The following is a 21,326-nucleotide window of genomic DNA, read 5'->3' as shown; positions in this document are numbered from 1 at the left end:
ATGTTTTGAAATGTAAACAAAATTGTGCATTGGTTTTCTATTATTACTATATTACTATTACTAAGTTTGGATATTCTTTTTGATACTTCTTGATATTGTTAGCTATGACGTTTTGAAATTTGAACAAAATAGTGCATTGGTTTTATATTATTACTATATTAATTATATTGGTTATTCTAATAATATCAGTGCATTTTGCTTCTAATATTGGCCAATATTGCATTTCTCCTATTGCAGGGGGAGAGATATAAACATATAATCTTTTCCTTTCATTATTGCTGTTTGTTGTATATAATCACACCTACACCCAGTACATTACAGCTACCATTGCAGTTATCCTATTGCACTGCAGTGCCATTTGACTGCTAATATTGCATTTCTCACCCATTAGTAGCCTTTCTTTTTTCCAATATCACTTTGGTCGTGGGCTGTATGACAGTGGAATTTCTAGTAAAACTAGTACATTAAATGTTAGAAAAGTTTGAGAAAAAAAAGAGATAATAGAATCGTCCTTGAAAAGAATTTACTATACAGTCATACATCGACATACGAGCTTAATGCATTCCGGGACCAAGCGTGTATATCAATTTCCTCAGACCTCACATCAATTTTTCTTATATGAAATAACTAACTACGAATTAATCCCCGTTCCCACCCTTAAAAATAACCTAAAAACAGGATACTACGATGAAAAACCGTGCTTTTAATTGTTCTAATTCACTACCTACGCCTACAAAATAATCAAATACTTATCTTGTGGTTATGATCTGTAATAAGATGTAACATTACTATGTACATAACTGTATGGAGTTCTTACCTTCAAGACAGACGATAGCAGCTAAGAGCAATGTAACAGAGACTTGATGGCAACACTTCGGTATGCTACACTTTTGTGACGCTAGATAATATAAACCTTAAATTTCACTTAAAATGAATTTAGTTTACTTTGCAAATACTTACAAATGAGTTATAAATCATACACTAAACTTAATTCAAATTTTGCCTCATCTGTATCTTCCACTTTAGTCAACCTTTTTAAAACTTTAAATTGATCCGACAAGAAAGAACGAGTGATGCTGTTTTTGTGAGCAGCCTTTCGCATACTCGGCCACCTACTTGAGCATACTCGGCCACCTACTCAGCCTTACTCGGCCACCTACTCAGCCATACTCGGCCACCTACTCGAGCATACTCGGCCACCTACTTGGACATACTCAGCCATACTCGGCCACCTACTCGGGCATACTCGGCGGACGCATGGTGAACCGTCTCGTACGCTCATATCTGAATTTTGTCTGGTATCTCAACGTAAAAATTTGCTCAAAATTTTTTTTGTACCGCATCTCAAATTTCTCATATTTTGGGACACTCGTATGTCAAGGTATGACGATAATAATTTGCTAATTCACTCAAAAGAATGGTGAAGGGAGCATATAACATATTGTATTTGGATTGTAACATTGTAACATTTGGATTGTACATATAACATGTACAATCCAAAAAAGTTTTTGTTTCTAGATACCTGTACACAAGGGCATACCATTTTATAAATAGCAGATAATATGAACAATTTTATACAATAGGATTGAAAGGTTTGATACTAAACTTGGTCAGTTTTTGTTTGACAATGTAGCTTAGGGGCACCAGCATGAGCTGCCACACATAAAACTGTGAAGGACATTGAACAGTGGTCTTCAGAAAACTACTTAAAGAATGACGTGTCAATTGCATAATCACTGCTTCTAAAGCGTGGTTCTCATATACGTCGCAAAGCGCCGGCGACAGCACCGCAAGCTATTAGCGGTGAAATGAGAACCTACGCGCCGGGTACCTCCGTGGACCGCTGGTAGTTGCCAGCAGCAACGCAATAGTTTAACGCTCTTCAACTTTCGCAAAAGGCTGCAGGCAAAACCTTCCCGAAATGCACTGTACAGGTGAAGGTCACCATTATAGAAACGGCATGGCGACATTTTATTTGATTACGCGATTATGTTTAGTGATGCAGCTTATATGTGAACAGATGCCATCGAGCTCAATGTCGCAAGCGCTTTGCTGTGCAGGTTACCACTGGAACCTCGCAATCGATATGGGAACCAGGCTTTAGATGCAATACAATCAGGAACTGGAGGTTTATTAGCCTTTGAACTGGTATAAGCAATGAGCTTTGCTGTCATTATAAATACTGATATACGTACTAGTATTGCAATTGTTGATACATCGATAGAGCGGTTATATACACAATGGTATATTGATGACTGAAATGATAGTTACACCGGTGTATAGGTTATTGACACCTCGGCTATTGATAAAATGGTATAAATATTATTTATAGACTGGTATATTGATTGCCAATATAATAATTATTAGGAATGAACACTTTCTTCTCATAGACAGCTATCCCATGACTAAACTTGTTCACAAGACTCGAGACAACCCACTTTCAGAGAAATGATTATCATAAAACTGTGTCATGAACCATAGAATGCCATATCTTCATTGAGTATTGATGGCTTGAATGAACACTGCAATGAGTAGTAAATATTAAGTTTTATATCTGACAGGAAAATCATGAAGCGTGAAAGAAAAAAAGGAGTTGTGAGATCATAGTAGCATTCAGACTGGAAATGTAAGGTATACCATTAGAGCAGTGTTTAGAGAGTTTTCATAAGATGATAGAGAATGATCATAGCTGGGAACTGAAAAGTGGCGAAGTAGCATTTTAAATTCTGGAATGGCGCTTTTATGGTTTGTAGTGAGTATTTCTATGGGTTGTAAAATGACTGTTTGTTATAAACTTCCTACAGGTGGTGGTTGCAGAGCGCGGTGTTGTGTATAGTATGAAAGGATCAGACATATATAAAAGAGAGCTATCAACATGATTGATGCTAAGGAGGTAAAAACTGGGGAGAGTGTTTGCTCAGAATGGGCAAAAGTTAACAATGTTCAGGTGATGCATACCTGGAAGAGTACGGAATGTAGGAAGTGGAGAGGGCTCTGGCGAAAAACCTTTTACATTTTGGGCCTGAACCATGAGCTCGTATAATGTGTCTGGCTCTAAATCTGTTATGGGAAAATAATAAGAGCCGGTAACACTGTAACGAGATTCCCATTCCGTTGTGCCAACCTGAAAATAGATAATGATAGAGTTAAGAATTACTAGAGGTAGTACTACCCTAGGACAATTTTATTTCGCTAGTATTTAGTTTCGTGAGTAGTACACAGAGTAAAATTTCGCTGCAACTTAATTTCGCGGCTCTGATGAGTGCGAAAATATAGTGATGTGAAAATAAAATGCGATGGAAAAAAACAGATTACATTCCTCAGTTCCAGTTCGCTAATAAAAAAAATTCAATTTGGTACTAGTTCGTATTTGTAAACCGCAGGTTGAAATGTGTGGGTGAGATCGATAATTCAATTTGATCACTTGCTGCCATTTGTTTCTTGGACTACCATTGGCGTATAGGTCCCTCCCGCCGTGACTTTCACACTCGAATCCGAAGAAGAAAATAGATAGGTAACAACCAACTTCACAACCCAAACTGTATAACCCTTTCGCTGCCATAAACGCATTTATGCGTTTTCTAGCGGCCACTGCCATAAACGCATTTTTGGACCTTCTCATCAATTGCGTGGTAACCTGATTTTATTATTCGTTGACCACATAACCCACGGCCTTTAAGAGTTTTATGAAATTGACTGTGTTGTCCGAAGATTTTTCTATAAAATCAGCCTAAAACAATGAAGCAGTTTTAAACTTTTGTTTGAGAATTTCTAATCTAAAAACAAACATTTTTTTGTGAGTTCATTAACTACCGCGCGCGAATCATAAAACAGGTAATTAGTTGTTGATGACATTATGGCCAATTAAGATTTAGATTTTCGTAATTATACAAATAATTAAAGTAGCAGCACTGTCTCTGACAGTGGTGAAAGTAATAATTTTGAAAGAGTAAGGAAAATTGTGGAGGATCGTTTTAGCTTCGGATCGATCATAGCTTCACATAGCTTTATCATCGCGCACAAGTAGAGATACATTGAATTTTTGCATAGCAATATTGGTTAAAATGTTGGCAAAATAAATTATGTAACAAAAATGCTCTAGATAGAGATTGAACTTGAACAAATACTGTATACATATCATGAAGCGATATCGGCAATTTCGGTAAAATGGCTGGCACTAGGCCGATAGCGAATTTGTACATGGTTGGCAGTGAAAGAGATAATGTGGTTGGACCTGATGAGGGTTGATATTGTTTTTGGTTGGTAGTAAAATTCATCACTACAATAATTATTCTTCAATTTTATGACTTCACCTACCAGACTTTCATCCTCATCAGTTACAAATTCGGTGATTAAACTGATATCATCTTAATTTGCTTTGCCATGCTGCTCAGTCAGTGTATCAGCTATAATGAGTTTACCAGAAATTTCCCATCGAGCCCAGCCACAGACGAAAATTGCCTGCATTTTTAATATGATGATTTTATTGTGGATACCAATAAACAAAGCTATTTAACTTCGTGTTTTCGCTCATTCGTTATGATAGTTCGTTCGGTATGATAGATATTCGTTCGTTTCACTCATGAATTTTTCGCGAGAGGATGACACCGCGAAAATGGGAACGTTAGATGACGCGAATACATAAGTGTCCTAGGGTATACTAATAGTGCTATATATAGCCGTATAATGAATGTTAATAGAGGTACTACTACACTAACAGTGCTATATATAGATGTATAATGAATGTTAATAGAGGTACTACTACACTAACAGTGCTATATATAGATGTATAATGAATGTTAATAGAGGTACTACTATACTAACAGTGCTATATATAACTGTATAATGAATGTTATTAGAGGTACTACTACACTAACAGCGCTATATATAGCTGTATAATGAATGTTAATAGAAGTACTACTACACTAACAGTGCTATATATAGATGTATAATGAATGTTAATAGAGGTACTACTACACTAACAGTGCTATATATAGCTGTATAATGAATGTTAATAGAGGTACTACTACACTAACAGCGCTATATATAGATGTATAATGAATGTTAATAGAGGTACTACTATACTAACAGTGCTATATATAGCTGTATAATGAATGTTAATAGAGGTACTACTATACTAACAGTGCTATATATAGATGTATAATGAATGTTAATAGAGGTACTACTATACTAACAGTGCTATATATAGATGTATAATGAATGTTAATAGAGGTACTACTATACTAACAGCGCTATATATAGCTGTATAATGAATGTTAATAGAGGTACTACTACACTAACAGTGCTATATATAGATGTATAATGAATGTTAATAGAGGTACTACTATACTAACAGTGCTATATATAGATGTATAATGAATGTTAATAGAGGTACTACTATACTAACAGTGCTATATATAGCTGTATAATGAATGTTAATAGAGGTACTACTATACTAACAGTGCTATATATAGCTGTATAATGAATGTTAATAGAGGTACTACTATACTAACAGTGCTATATATAGCTGTATAATGAATGTTAATAGAGGTACTACTATACTAACAGTGCTATATATAACTGTATAATGAATGTTGATAGGCTAGCGCTATACAGCTAGCTTGGTCCCTACTACAAACCTTTCGCCAGCTAATCCGATAATTCTTAATTATTTCACCTCCATCCTCTGGTTCCCTCCACACTACTTGGTGACTTCGCCATGAAAACGCTGTGGTATTTGATATGATGGACACTTCTTCGGGAGACGCTGCATAGCAAATAACATTTCCTCCATCAGTGTGTTTAGGAAAAGTCGAAAAGAGAACTCAGAAGTGCTTTAAGCGATAAATTATTTCATAAGCAATTGGGCGAATCATAAAAGTTTTATTAATTCTAAATGAAAAAAGACACTCGCTAGCTTTTACTCAAGATTTTGCAATGGACCGAGTGCTCTCGGCGTGAAAAGAAAACACTCGTTTAAATATGCATGCCTTGGGCAACAACATACAAACATAATTTGGCTTATTATCTGTGCACGCGCCTTGCATCAAGAAAAACGGTACAAGTATTAAACGCTGAATAAAATAAGGATGGTGAAAATTAAAAAAGTAATAATTAAAAATTAGTATAACAATATAATTAATAAGGTTTATCTTTGTTTCAACTTCAGATATTTTTGGTATTCCAGACCTAATGTAGTGCCTCACCATTGTCTACTTGAGTGTTTTATTAAACTCCCCCAGTCGTTAAATTGGACAGAAATATTTTTATACATAAACAATGTAGATAGAATTGGTTATATCATACACAACTATTCACCTTTTGTCCAATTCAATAAAATTTTTAATATCTATTGTTTTGTAGTTACAGCACACTTTCCATTGATTAGCCAATCGGTCTGCTAAACTATTAGCCAGTGTTAGCCCAGGCCTCTCTGATGAACGTAAAGCTAGTTGAGGTGTGCAAGACCCTCACCTACATGAATGATATCACCTTCAAAATGTTCAAAACCTTAATAGTGCGTTTATACTTTAATAAAAGACTTTCGATAAATGGATTTTATTGCAAACCTTAAATGGCTACATTCGTTTTAGCTCAATACAATGATATTTCTCAGTAAGTAAAATCACAAACTGAAAATGTGTGTAATTGATACATGAGTGCGAGTTTAATCATCAACTAGTTAAAAAAACAGCATGACATGTAGAAAAGGGACTGAGAGATGTTGAACAAAGATGATGGGAGACAAACACCTAGTAAAACAGCCATTTAAGAAAGCGTAACAAAAGAATTTACAAACAGTATACAGTAAAACCTAGGACAGTGGGAAACATGGCATGTTTCCCACTGTCCACTGTTTCCCCTTCGGCTTCCATTACATGAGACAATATTTCATTCTGGAAGCCGTTTTGTAAGTAGAACATTTTGTAGCTAAAAATCAAGTTTACCATATAAATGCCCTAATTCGGTCCAAGCCTCCACAAAACTACCGTATAACATTTGTATAGATGATAAATACACCTAATGGTTAAAACCTGTAACAAATGCTGAGAAAAGACAACGGGAGGTCGGAGGTCAAAGAAGAGGATATAGCATTACTGCCTTGGTTTTGCTCTGAATGAATGCTTTTAAAAACAAACAAAATAATTTATTTACATCGGCATAAAATGAAAAACTGTCATCATACAAAAAACGCAAAACGTGAATTGATAGGAATGAAAGTTGTCCTACTCTGTACGCATTATATGATAACGCCAATCATACCACAAACGAAAACGAAACGCCTGTCATTTACTGAGTTATATGCTGTACCCATGGAAAGCAAATGGGCCAAGAGCCGAAACAATCAAACGGGCCAAAGTAAGTCCAGAAGTAAAGTCTTCGTATGTAAAGATTCAACTATACATGTTTGTATGTATACAGAAACCAAATGTAGATTAACATAGCCAAAGAAATGCACTTCTCAAAAACACAACGAGAGAAAATACCTATGCCAAACCGTATCGATAAAATATCTATTACTAACAGTATCAATAAAATATCTATTACTAACAGTATCAATAAAATATCTATTACTAACAGTATCGATAAAATATCTATTACTAACAGTATCAATAAAATATCTATTACTAACAGTATCGATAAAATATCTATTACTAACAGTATCGATAAAATATCTATTACTAACAGTATCAATAAAATATCTATTACTAACAGTATCAATAAAATATCTATTACTAACAGTGTCAATAAAATATCTATGACTGATCGAACAAAAATGAAACCAAATTACTGACTTGATTGATTGGTGGTAACAATAAGACTGTTAGGAGCTATGCCCCGCCCTCGCTCATTCCTAGCATACACCTGTAGAGAGTAGGTAACGGCTGCCTGCAAGTTCTTTATTTTCATCTCATGTCGTTGAGCTACAAAGGTAGGCTGTGCATTAGCGGGTTGGAGTTATCTGATAATGCAACTCTAGTTATAGTTCCTCAGAACATTCACAGAATCATGCAAATCATACAGAAGCACCGAAATGCTTTTTAAAAAACCAAATCAAGGTACAGTAAGACTTCGCATAACGAAAATCTCCTTTTATGGCATGTAGATAATTCATGTAAATTTTTTACATCGTGTTATGTAAGAAATTCTGTATCACATAAAGCATTAAGTTGGTGTAAATTCTATAACTTGATTTGAATAATGAGAGTCCCACAATTAACCTCAAAAGTATCATTTTCCCTCTTACCGCACTTGGTAGAGAAAACGACCTGTGGAAAATTTCTTTATACAGTATATATATATATACAGTATATATATATATATATATATATATATACTGTATATATATACAGTATATATACAGTATATATATATACTGTATATATATACAGTATATATATACAGTATATATATACTGTATATATATAGTATATATATACAGTATATATATATATATATTTATATATATATATATATATACTACTGAATCCCGGCATTGTATGGCTGACTTGCAACAAAATTCACATTACAGTTATTTGGTATCAAAAGATTCGCCGTGTCGTTTAACCATTCAAGATTAACCATACATTTTTGAGCTTTTAGGAGCTTGTAATCACATTACCACATATTTTGCACCTACAACACAACAGAGTAAGACATGTAAATCTTTTCATATCAAATAACTGTAATGTGAATTTTGTTGCAAGTCAACCTTTAAGGTTTTCAAACTCTATCAAATAGCTCTAAAATCAAACTTCATATCAAGGTTTGTGCAGGTTAATTACATTAAGAAACAAACTAAAACAACTATAAGAGTGTTTAAATGTAACTATGAAATAATTAGCAAGTAATGGCTAAATACAGTCTGTTTTGCTACGATTACAATAAAAGATGATTCGGTAATGGTAATGAAAAACAACTGAAAAAAACACAATAAAAATCCTGAATATGTTGAATTAATAATAACAATTTATGTATAGAAGTGTGTGTGTATAAAAAAGGTTACTATTCCAACAGAAGCTATACCTAGTAGAACTGGTAAAAGCTAGAAGCTAGAACTAGTACTTCTCGATACTGGTACAAATGTAAATTTATGTCAAAACGAAATATTGGACTGTTTTTGACTGGTGCTTTGTCTGACCGAACGGAGAGAAAATGTAGAAGCTATTCCTACTCGAGATAATACAATTGTCTGTGTGAAAAGTATTAGACTGAAACCAGTTTAAAAATTGAACCTCACGAAAAACCGGAAATAGAAGTTTACGAAAAACACAAGCAGTCTTGGTGTTTCATAGAGTTAATAGAGTTTCAACTAATACGTCATTTAGCGTGTGAAATTGGGAAAAGGTGTATACAGCATGCAGTAACGGCTACAAATCGTAAAAGCCTTCATAGACTCGTGGTTAGACAATTGGATTACAAACCTGTGGTTGCAATCTTCATGAGGTTATATCTAGCAGGATGCAAGATTTTAATAGCTATAGCCGGACATACCAAATGCCATACACACAAACTTTGAGATTTATATAATTATATAAACTAGCTGTGCTACCGGTGTTGCCCGGGTATTAAAAATCAGCTTATAAACATTGAGAGCTATTGAGAGTTACCTGCCATTAGTCTGGCACATTGCTAATGGAACATTTGAGAAAGCTTACTAATAACAGCTACGGCTTCTACGGAGCTACGCTATGACTTTACGTCATGACCTAAGGCGCTAGCCTATTTGCTTCTATATAGCGACATATATTGCCAAGTGAACTGATCAAGATCTGTGGATCAGTTAGTAAGGCAGTCGACTGATGAATGGGATGCACTAAGATCAAATCTTCTGCTTTACAAATCCTTTATTCCATGATTTTAATAGCTAATGCTGGACACGCATATAGCCATACACACAAACTTTGAGACATAGATAGATACGTATATTTTTATTCTTTATATTTTGTTATAAACATATATAATTACTTTTTCCTTTTCTCGCAGCATAGACCATGCTGCAGAGAGAAAAAATAAAAGATTTGATTTAAAAGGACATTGAAGGTATGCCGCCCCATTGGCTTAATGTAAAATTACCGTAATCAAAGACCCTAAATCATGTGTAAATGATAAGAAAAAAGGTAAAAGTTGTCGAAACAAATCGAGTAGAAATTACTCTTGAAGTATATGACTGTGGTATAAGATTCAGTGGTGTTGCAAGACTATATACCGTGCTCATTTGACCATATAAAAATGATCAAACAGAAGATGCCAAGGGTGATCTTTTGAGCGGGTAGGTTATGTACGTGTATTTTACCTTTGTATAATGTGACATCCTTATAACGTAAACGGTCTCGGAACAGAATATATACTTTGTCAAGGCGTCTACTGTATTGCAACAAAATGCCGATGTGATCTAGATCGACTTGAGCAAACTATTTTAACTGTTAAATATCAGGAGAGTGCTTGCAGAATACTCAATACTGCTTGCTGTTGCTCTACATTGTGTTGTACTAAACAGTACTGCACGGAAAAATGTTCCCAAGAACTCACTTGGTATCTCAATCTGACCAAAAGGAGAATCTCTGCAGAAACATAAGTAGGTGGTCTTAGAGCCTACCAAGTGGAGACTAATTGACAATTACGATGAAATCAAGATTAAATAGTGCGATGTGGGCATTTTGGGAGCTTGTTAGAGGAAACAAGCAAAGACAAGAACATGTCAAGACAAGAACATGTAATGGAGTGTACTGTTTAGAATAGGTTTTAGTCGAGTGTACTGTTATGAACAGGTTATAGTAGAGTGTATTGTTATGAACAGGTTGTAGTAGAGTGTGCTGTTATGAACAGGTTGTAGTAGAGTGTACTGTTATGAACAGATTATAGTAGAGTGTACTGTTATGAACAGGTTGTAGTTGAGTGTACTGTTATGAACAGGTTGTAGTAGAGTGTACTGTTATGAACAGGTTGTAGTAGAGTGTACTGTTATGAACAGGTTGGAGTAGAGTGTACTGTTATGAACAGGTTGTAGTAGAGTGTACTGTTATGAACAGGTTGTAGTAGAGTGTACTGTTATGAACAGGTTGTAGTAGAGTGTACTGTTATGAACAGGTTGTAGTAGAGTGTACTGTTATGAACAGGTTGTAGTAGAGTGTACTGTTATGAACAGGTTGTAGTAGAGTGTACTGTTATGAACAGGTCAGCCAAATCTTGGTGCAGGAGCTGAACAAAATGGAGGTATGCAGAAAGCCTCCCAATCTGAAGGCTAGAAGACAAATGAAAAGCAATCAACTTAGCCTAATAGAATCAGTCAACAAAAGGAAAAGTCATTTGCCATCTGGTCACACTAGTGAGCACATTCTACATTGAATAAATAAGAAGTTATGCGATCTTCGATTCGCTGTTTTGCCAACATTTATCTATTTATTTATCTATTATATATATATATATAAATATATATATAGAGTAATGTCACGCTTCTCTAGTATAGTGCTCTATTACTAGAAGTAAGAGCTAAAATATAAAAGAAGTAAGAGATGACTAAAAATGAGTTTTTGTTACTAATAGTTTCATGTACAGAGTACAATCATCAGACAATAACTCAAACTTTGAGCTATTGTCTACTAAACTAAACTTTGAGCTTTATATATATATAAAGCTCAAAGTTTGTCTGTATGTCTGTATGTGTGTAGTTTGGCATGTCTAGCTATAGCTTTTAAAATTTTGGAATTAAATGCTCACATTCTGCTAGATTTGAACTCACAAAGAAAGCGACTGAAAGTTAGTAATTTAATTGTTTAACCACGAGTCTACGACAGCTCTTACTATATACATATACTGTATACACCCTGTTCGTAGCTCTTACTATATACATATACTGTACACACCCTGTTCGTAGCTCTTACTATATACATATACTGTATACACCCTGTTCGTAGCTCTTACTATATACATATACTGTATACACCCTGTTCGTAGCTCTTACTATATACATATACTGTATACACCCTTTTCTCGATTGCATGCGCTAAATGACGTATTAAGCTAAAATCTATTAACTCTATGAAACGCAATGCTTTTTCATGTTTTCGTGAACTTCTTTTTCTGTTTTTGTTTGTAAGGTTAAATTGCTAAATCGCGGTCAAGGCTTTTAATGGGGACAATTGTATTATCTCAAGTAGGAATAGCCTCTATATTCTCTCTCCGTTCGGTCAGACAAAGACAGTCTGATATCTCATTTTTACATTTGTTCCACTATTGATAGATAGCGTCTGCTGGAACAGTAACCTTTTTTATACACACACACACACGCACGCACTTCTATGCACGAATTGTTATTATTAATTCAACATATTCAAGATTTTTATTTTGTTTTGTCAGTTCGTATTAATTGTCTCATTACCAATTCATCTTTTATTATAATCGTAGTCAAACAGCCTTAATTTAGCCATTACTTGCTAATTATTTCATAGTTACATTTAAACCGTTCTATAGTTGTTTTTTGTTATTTCTTAATTTATTTGATCTGCACAAAATGTTTTCCCCATAATATGAAGTTTGAAAGTTACAATTGTTTGAAAAAGTTTGAAAACTTTAAGTTGTTATATTTTTTCTCTTAATTTATTCAAACTGCATAAAACACTTTTCTCATTATATGAAGTTTGAAAGTTAGAATGGTAACTTGTTATATGTTAAATAAAAATAAATTTTCAGTGCAAAGAGTTTTATTACCCGGGCAACACCTGCCATTTAGTAGTAGTAGTAGTATAGATGATGATGCTTTGTTCAGCGGTGTAGCAAGCTATGGAGCGTTTTAATACTAAAATCCTGAAGCATTTATTTATAACCACATGAAATAGCTTTGAATAAGAAAGATCTCATTGTCCGTTTGAATGCAACCTAAAGATAGTGAACAGTAATAGCCACTGGACTAAATAAAGCTATTCCAAGAGAACTCATTTGGGAGTGTTCTATAAGATAGCTATCTGTCTCACTTTCTCTAATAAGTCAGGCAATTTATACTAGATACAATTGCTGAATAATAATAATAAGATATAACTATTGCATCTCTAAAATTCAAAGCGAAATCAACAGTTCAGCTAAACAACACAATCCAACCAATAAGCCGCGCAACAGAGGATTGACCAATAGCAAAACCCTGTTCCTAGGAATGATTATTGCAGCCCGGAATTGTGGTAAGAACCTCAGCTACCTACAACTTGCTAATACGCAGGTGTGTCTATCAATAGAAGAACTAAAAGTGGGCATATCTACCTGTTGGATACCATTCTAAGATTAATATAGAGGGTTGGATAATAGACTTCTACAGAAACAAAGGTAAAATTCTAAATCTCAAACACCTACCCAAGGTGAATAGCTCGCTCTCCTCAAAGTTGTTTGTCCCGTGTTGGTTGTAGATGACCTCAAACGCTATCACGGGTATGCAGTTGTCCTCCATCGGCGGTTCTGCAGATAGAGTTATCTCTCTTGGCCTTTGCTTTACCGCTGTGACTGAACTGACCCGCTCAGGTAAGTCGGCTTCCACTACATTAATTATACAGCTATCCGCATCTGCTGGACCAACATTATTTGTTGCTATGGGAAAGTAGTTACCAGTTGGGGCATAGCCACCCTGTATTCCATCCTTCGTCACCAGCCAGTTGATCTACAGAAGGACTTGATAGATCAACAACCACTCAAGATGCAGATCTGTGGTCTGTGCTATGAAGCAGCAGTCAACATGAAACTCAAGATACAGGTCTGTGGTATGAAACATCAGTCAACAGGAAACATAACTAGATAAGTATACCATTACCTAGCAGTTGCCCATACAGGGACGTAACTGTCATTGTCACATGGCACACTCAAAGAGGGTGGCATGCATTGAGATCAACTGTTTGAACACCCATAGGATAAGCTGTCATTTAGTTGCATGTTAAAATATAAAAGCTGTGTGCATGCTGCTCTTTAGCTTATAAGATGGTTTAGTCGATGCCAATGTGCCAGTTTGGTCCGTAGCCAGGATCAGAAGAATTAACTTTTGGCGACCAAATGAAATAATAAAAAAATTACTTTTTGTTGTTACTGTAGCAAACGGGCGGAGGACGATTAACCTGCAATATCTAACATTTATAAAAATAAAAGGTTTGTGTAAAATTATTTGGAAGCCTTTTTCACAATTGTGGGGCATAGTTGTGTAGAAGAGACGAGTGGGAGTATTAGTTTCATTTGTGATTACCAACGAATAATTATGTAGGAAATGCACAAAAGTCACAATTGAAAAATTAAATATCTGCTTGATAACCAATGTGTCCATTTTTTGCATGTTTGATAAAGAATTATAAGTGGTCTATACGCTGTACATCAGTTGTGTATTAGAACTCAAGTTGTATTTGAACTCAAATCAACATTTTAGTTGACGTGAACCAGCGCAAAACCTTTTTGGACACTCACTTTCAAAAATGTGCCTGAGTAAATTGTGCCAATATATTAAACCACTCCTCTTTAGTTTGGCTGTTCATTACTCAGCTTCGAGATAATGCCAATATGTGTAAAGATGTGATATAGCCCAAAATGGTGCAAAAGAAGACAATGGCATACTGCCTAGGTACAAGTACTTATATTGTTTTCACCGACTTGGTGACCAATCCAAGAAAAATAGAAATTGTCTCATTCTGGAAACCACATACATGTATGCATTATACCAAACAATCAGGCTTCTATTTAAATGATACTAAGCAGTTCTCTGAGATCAACGAATGGCTTTTCTCTTGATAGTTGTTGACATTTTTATTCATGCTCTTCTGCTTAGTACTGTGGATGTTGCCAGGTGAATGTCGATATTCCTGCTCCCGCTAAGCATGGCTAGATTACTTAGTCTAAAGAACAACAATAATATGAGAATGTAATGCTAATCAAATTACCTGTCTATAATATATATTAGTTCATTGACCCGAACACCTAACACCGCCAATAAAAAGCTAGTACTGCACACGTATCTTCATAACTATGAGCCAGATCATTGTTTCTACAGCAAGACACAGCCAGGACAAATCAAAACTGAAAGTCTACACACGCAACCAAAGATTGCAAAGATTATTCAAATAAATAAATAAATGGAAATCAATATTATATCAGCAAGCGATAATTGCAATAATGGATGAAACGATCTCCTTACTTGATGATTTTCGAGAGCTTGAGTTGTCTCGTGATGCTGTATGCCGTAGTCACAGAGGTCATTGGTCAATACTACTATTTATTAGTACTACTAGACTACTGCATATGTGAGAACGTTGTATGTACTGGATCACCATCATTATGGGTAGGCACCATGGGATTCACCAATGTTCAACGTGATGCATGAACAAGTAGCGGCACACAATTGGTAAACCAGCAGATACACCCCATGCTTGAGAAACTAATATAAAAAAAACTATCACTTTTGCTTTTTGGGTTGAGTATGGTAAAACAAAATTTGATAAATTAAAAATATCCAGGCTGATCGCTGTGACCAGAAATGGTAACCAATTATGAGACAGCAACTATCGGTGTTGTCTTGATGAAAATAATTAAAAACTGGCGTGCAGGTTTGTGGTAAGATTTTTCTCATCCTTTTCCACACTTAGATCATGAACTAGACATCTAAGAAGACGAACAGGCATTATATTGGTCTTCCAGCAATAAAAGCTTCGAATAAATTATCTTCACAGCACCCATCCATACAAAATAAGATTGCTGATGTCATTAGGCTTCGCTTCGACGGTTACTCAAATAACCAGTAAACGCACTCAGTTCTACAAAGGCCAAAGGCGCACAATTTTTGTAAGAGCACATGCACCACTCGGTATGTTAACTAGCACATTGCACCTGTGCGGCGATGTCATAATACAGCTTTGCTCTACATAACATGTTATAGCTGAAGACATCAAAAGAGATGGAGGAAACTCGTAAGAAACAGGAATGCTTGGGTATTTTCGCTTGTCCAACACATTTGTTTATGGCTTACGCCAACCTTTATATAGAAAAACTGCGGCATCGGCATTGCTTTCACTTCCCATCCCTTCAAGCGTTTGCTATTAGCGCATAATGTGCAGATTATCCCTATTTTATTGCCCATCGTTTAGGATATGCAAGGACTCCACCACTCTGCTATCTATACCATACTGGTAACAAAGCCTTTACCATTCCTCTAGCCAGTTTTAAGGCTGTTTCCATCATGGCTCGCATGACTAACGTGGTAAAATGGAAACCTACACTATCGGCACACCTTTAGTTTTAGACGCTGATCACAAAAATTGAACGCTGTTCAACTTTCCGAAAGCAAGGCACAGACAAAATGTTTCCAAAATACATCGATTGTGCAAAGGCTGGCATAGGAATGTTGCTGGATCTTTGCTGCCTAAATGAGAGCTACGCTTTTCACCTTCCGTTGTAGCAGCTTAACCATCTAGTCACCGAAGATGCAGTTTCACGTGAACACATGCCACAGGAGCCTCATGTTGCAGTGTTTTGCTGTGTGAAATGGCTGCCAGGGCCTCATAACAAATATGAGAACCACGGTTTATCTGGAGAAGGGGCTGAGGAATTTTATGGATTCCCACTACCAAACCTATATTCAATAGCGTTACTGTTCTCAAGGCCTGATAGTATAGAATAATTATCACTCTGTTCTGTTGCGGATGGAACCATCTAAAGAGAAGTGATGTATAATGCAAACTTTTCTATATTTCACAGCACACAATGTTATGCGAGGTTTACCATTGTTGCATGAAACGCCTGGAAGTGTCCTAAACGCCAGATATCAGGTGATCTACAAAATTAGTAAACTCTTACATGGGGCGCATTGTTGACAGGAGTTGTACAACCAATTAATAAGAAAGCCATTCACATAGCAAACATTTGCCTTTGAAAACATGTGCATTTCAATACACAATTAAAATGTTGATGCTAGTCCCACTATTTGTGACACACTGCAACCACAAATACTCTCAAATTGATAAAAATTTTGATGTCTTTGACTGAGTCGGACAGTAAACTAGAGTCAAACTCTTGCTTAAATATTTAGTGTGAGCAGTTTTGCTCTAAAAGATTCTTTTTTTATTGTAATTTTAAATATTTGATTTTTTATAACAAAATTATGCCATAGCATGCCAAAATACTATAAACACAACAGCCACTAATAATGAGTTTCCTTTTAAAGTTAGGTGTATAGTATAATTGCCAGTAACTTACATTTGTAAGTGAATTAAATTGTCAACTAACCAGAGATATTCAGCTGTGTGTATTAACAACATAGCCTGCTTTATAAACTATGGAGCTGCGAGCTGAGTACATTTTTTTTTTATATATGATGAAGTAGCAAAGAGGTAATCAAACCGGCAGCAGGTTCAAGGAGTGCCCAAAAGTATTTTCTTTTGAAGCACTCCATTTAGCAACGGTAATTATTTATAACTCTAAAAGTACAACGGAGTGATTTGCTTGAAGCAGTTGAAAGTTTGTCAAGTCTCATTCAAACATGCTTGTAGAGCTGCTTGTAGAGCTGTGATAAGTTGGAATAAAGAGGAGATGAATAGAAGAGACCGGCTAGTTAAAGCAAGGCTGACAGAGACCATCAGTTACTATTTTCTTCACAATGAGTCATCTCACATTTTTAGTTGGTGTGTCATTAAAATGTTGCCCTTGCTGTACTTGCTGGCTGTTGGAGAAGCCTGATTATTTCATCAGCTTAAAACTGAGCTTATTTAAGGACAAAGGTCGAAATACAATACCATCAGCTATTTCATGCGCTGTCACAAAGCTGCAACTGACATAATTTGACAATGACTCTTTGATAATCCCTGAATGGTATAGGAGGAATGGTACATGGGATAGCAATGAGTCATGGTGGATGATATAGGAGGAATGGTACACAGGATAACAATGAGTCATGGTCTCACGAATTCTATTAAAAATATTCCACCATCAATCGGCTCATTGGAATTCAATATGAATGCAACACCATCAATTGCAAGAACACTTTCAATTCAATAACAAAAGCATTTACAGTAGGCCTAATGAGCAAAAAGGAAGAATGACTAAAGCCTAAGTTAACTTTTGCTTAGGAACTACTTGGGTAGGCAGGACTGGGCAGGACTCGGTCGCTCAAAAAGCGCATACAAATATCCATTGTAGCTGTCCATAGAGGAAATATTCATACCTTTTATATTATGCAATATGGAGATATAACATAGACTGCTGAGCCTCTCTCCTTGACAGCACACAACACTTATGGCAATGAAAAACAGATGACCAATAGAGATGAAATTTAGCAAGAGGCAACAATTGGTTTCCTATAACCTATTAATCACTTAGAACTGATGCAAGTTTCTGTCATGCTATGTTTCGCCAAAAGTCAGTTCGCCATGGCACAGAAAAAAGTTTGTGAGGCTAAGGATGGTCTGTCTATGTAAGTTAGACTTTGAGGGTCTTCGAGGAACTGGCATACCGGTGTATGACTTGTATCACTGCTGAACTCCGTATATAGAATCATGTTGCTCTAGGTCTTAAGCAAATTCTTACGTATTCAAGAGGCAAAAATAACTCAACAGAAACATACCATCAATGATAAAGCGATTTCCGTCATTAATAGAAGTTTTCTGTTGCAGAACAAGCTAAGCTCAGTAAAGCATTCTTAACAGTGAAACAGATACATCATCCATTGTTGATTATATTTCCACTGCCCGCCGGCCAACATTTGTGTATTAAAATTCCCCATGGCGGTTTATGTACATGAGCGTGACTGTTTTGTCAACAAAATGTCGTCACACGAAAACTGTTAACACTACAATGTTAATGAATGGACACTAGCTTCATAAAAACAGATCAAATGGAGTCAGACGAACAGCTAACGGAATGTTTGCCAGGCACAAATAATAGAGCTATCCACATGTACAGTCAACCCTCGCTTCTTCAGACTTCACTTACCCAAACTTTCAATTGGCCAGACAACATCTGTGGCCTGGATGATTGTCCAATGCAGCCTCGAAAGTGTTATACTGCAGTTTAAGCAAATATACATGTATATCATGGAACTAGGGTAAGTAAGCTACAACCAATGTCACCGTCAATAAAGCTTACCTAAGCAAGTATATTTAGCATGATTCCCTACGCGCAGAGGTACACAGAATGGGGCATTCCAAGTCTAAAACTGTACCCCTCGGTAATTAGGAAAAATGTGATGGATTTTGTGCTGATTTTGGGACACGATGGCGCACGATAACTGACTCATGTAGGGTTGATTGACAATGGATAAGCACATTAGTGGTGATACATCGGTAATAGCTTCGGACTGAAATCTTTTTTAAATATTTTAATGTTGTAAGGCTATGAAGACTGAATGCAAATACGATTGTTGCATGTTAAAAATGTTTTATTGTATTCATTTGAAGGACACCGATAGAGTGTCTTTGGAGCAATTATAGTATTGAATATATTTTGCTTATTTGCGATACAGTGCTTATATCACACCCCATTTACAAATACTATTTTTTGATATTTTGTAATGTATACCCACCCAAGGTATGTGTGTAAGAGATTCAGAAGTGCCTACTAAAAATAAGGATATATCTATGCTCCATAAAGGTAACTATTAGCGACCATTGGAAGTATTGGGCTTGAGCCTGACGCTTTACATAATTGTTATGATTTACGAAAAGAAATTTCAATTTGGGACAAATCTTTATCTTGGCATCCGAAGCAAAGTCCAAAATACAATGCTCAACATTTTAAAAACATTTCAATTCTGTAATCAAAAGTAACAAAGCTGGTCAAAATGAAAAATAAAATGCAGCAATAAAAACAAATACACAAACCATGTTAATTATAACTGTATCTAGTGTAAGTTAGTGTAAGTTACGCCACATACTTTCATCACTAACTCTACCACCAAACCTGTGCATTGCCGAGTCAACTATTCCATTCACATGTCTCTAAAGTAAAGTGACAACAAAAACCTTTTGTCAGTAATTATTACTCTAACTTTTACATAGTTGTATAGAACGCATTTGTTTTAATGCACATTTATTTATTTGAAGTACAAGCCAAATTTCAAGAATATATGCTCCAACACATGCCAGTTTTGACATACAAATAATAAGAATATATGCTCCAACACATGCCAGTTTTGACATACAAATAATAAGAATATATGCTCCAACACACACCAGTTTTGACATACAAATCAAATATCTGAAGAGATCGACTTGTTGCGTTGATTATTAATTATGTCTATAATACCCAATTATTACAGAGAGGTAAAAGGTAATCACTGTGTCAAGTAGTTCGTCATATTGTTTTGGGTGAGAATCACAAAAATAAATTTATTTTGAAATTATCGGTAATAGAACCGTTTTTGTGCATGAATCACATCTGCCATGACTTCAGCGAGCCAGTGAGGTATGAACGTTGTGATAGAAATAGGGGAGGTACGAGCTGTCTCATTGCTATGGCTGTCGTAGATAACTCCAAATGTGCTATGGTATGCTAAGTTATATTCGAATCAAGAAAGGTAGCAAGCAGTATCAGATAAGCCTCTCCACATGGCTACTGCTACTATGGTTCATATGCTAATATTAGAACACAAAAGAACCAACCTGCAAGTTTGCCATCCATTCATCCCGCCTTCCATTTTCCCAATAGGGCTCCAAAAATATCTGGAATGCGCTTTCATCGGGTAAGATTTGTCGGCCATCTCCGCGGTTCCAAGAAACTGAAGGCTGAGGGAAACCGGATATGAGTGCTGTAATATTCCTCGGGTGGTCTTCCCAGATGCATTGAGTGAACATCTCTGGTGTCATCAAATCACAGTTGGGCTTGTCTGTAAAGCATTAATGGAAACTATTTACGCTACTGAGAGTATAGGGGGCAACCTTAGCCTAAGTAACTTGGACAGAAGGTAACCTGACTATTTCTCTGTTCTTGTCAGGCTTTATGCACACGGGCCATACGGGTGACATACGGGTGACATACGGGTGACATACGGGTGACATACGAGTCACATACACAACGACCATGAAACAATTTTTAAAACTGATGCTGATTAAATTTATTACGCATAGAAAAAAGCCTTTGAAATTATGATTCAAAAACTGCCAAATCAATATATGGCAGTTTGAGAATTCAGATAGCAAAATATTTTTTTATATTATAAGTCTAAAATATCTGAATTAAAAGCAATATGGCTCATATAAGAAAATCGTCACTAGACTAAAACATCAATTTGGTGGCCAAAAAATAGTTGCAACTTGGCACAGGAATAAATATGGCCGACAAATGGCAGTCAGATCTCCACAAGCAAAGAGCTTCTCTAA

General features: G+C 35.7%; 1 protein-coding gene across 1 annotated transcript in view; it reads right to left on the bottom strand.

Moving 5' to 3' along the window:
• The window catches only part of LOC137397628 (fasciclin-2-like), a 49,377-nt gene that overhangs the window by 8,271 nt on the left and 19,780 nt on the right, over positions 1–21,326 (bottom strand). Inside the window, exons 10-14 of the mRNA XM_068083926.1 lie at positions 20,610–20,833; positions 13,345–13,645; positions 7,797–7,925; positions 5,640–5,767; positions 2,959–3,124 (exon numbers count right to left, since the gene is read on the bottom strand). Coding sequence (XP_067940027.1) covers positions 2,959–3,124; positions 5,640–5,767; positions 7,797–7,925; positions 13,345–13,645; positions 20,610–20,833 — 948 coding nt within the window. The remainder of the gene's footprint in view (positions 1–2,958; positions 3,125–5,639; positions 5,768–7,796; positions 7,926–13,344; positions 13,646–20,609; positions 20,834–21,326) is intronic.

This window comes from Watersipora subatra, chromosome 1, assembly GCF_963576615.1.
Source record: "Watersipora subatra chromosome 1, tzWatSuba1.1, whole genome shotgun sequence".
NCBI classification, from domain to species: Eukaryota; Metazoa; Bryozoa; class Gymnolaemata; order Cheilostomatida; family Watersiporidae; genus Watersipora; species Watersipora subatra.
This window is presented reverse-complemented; position numbering and strand designations above follow the sequence as displayed.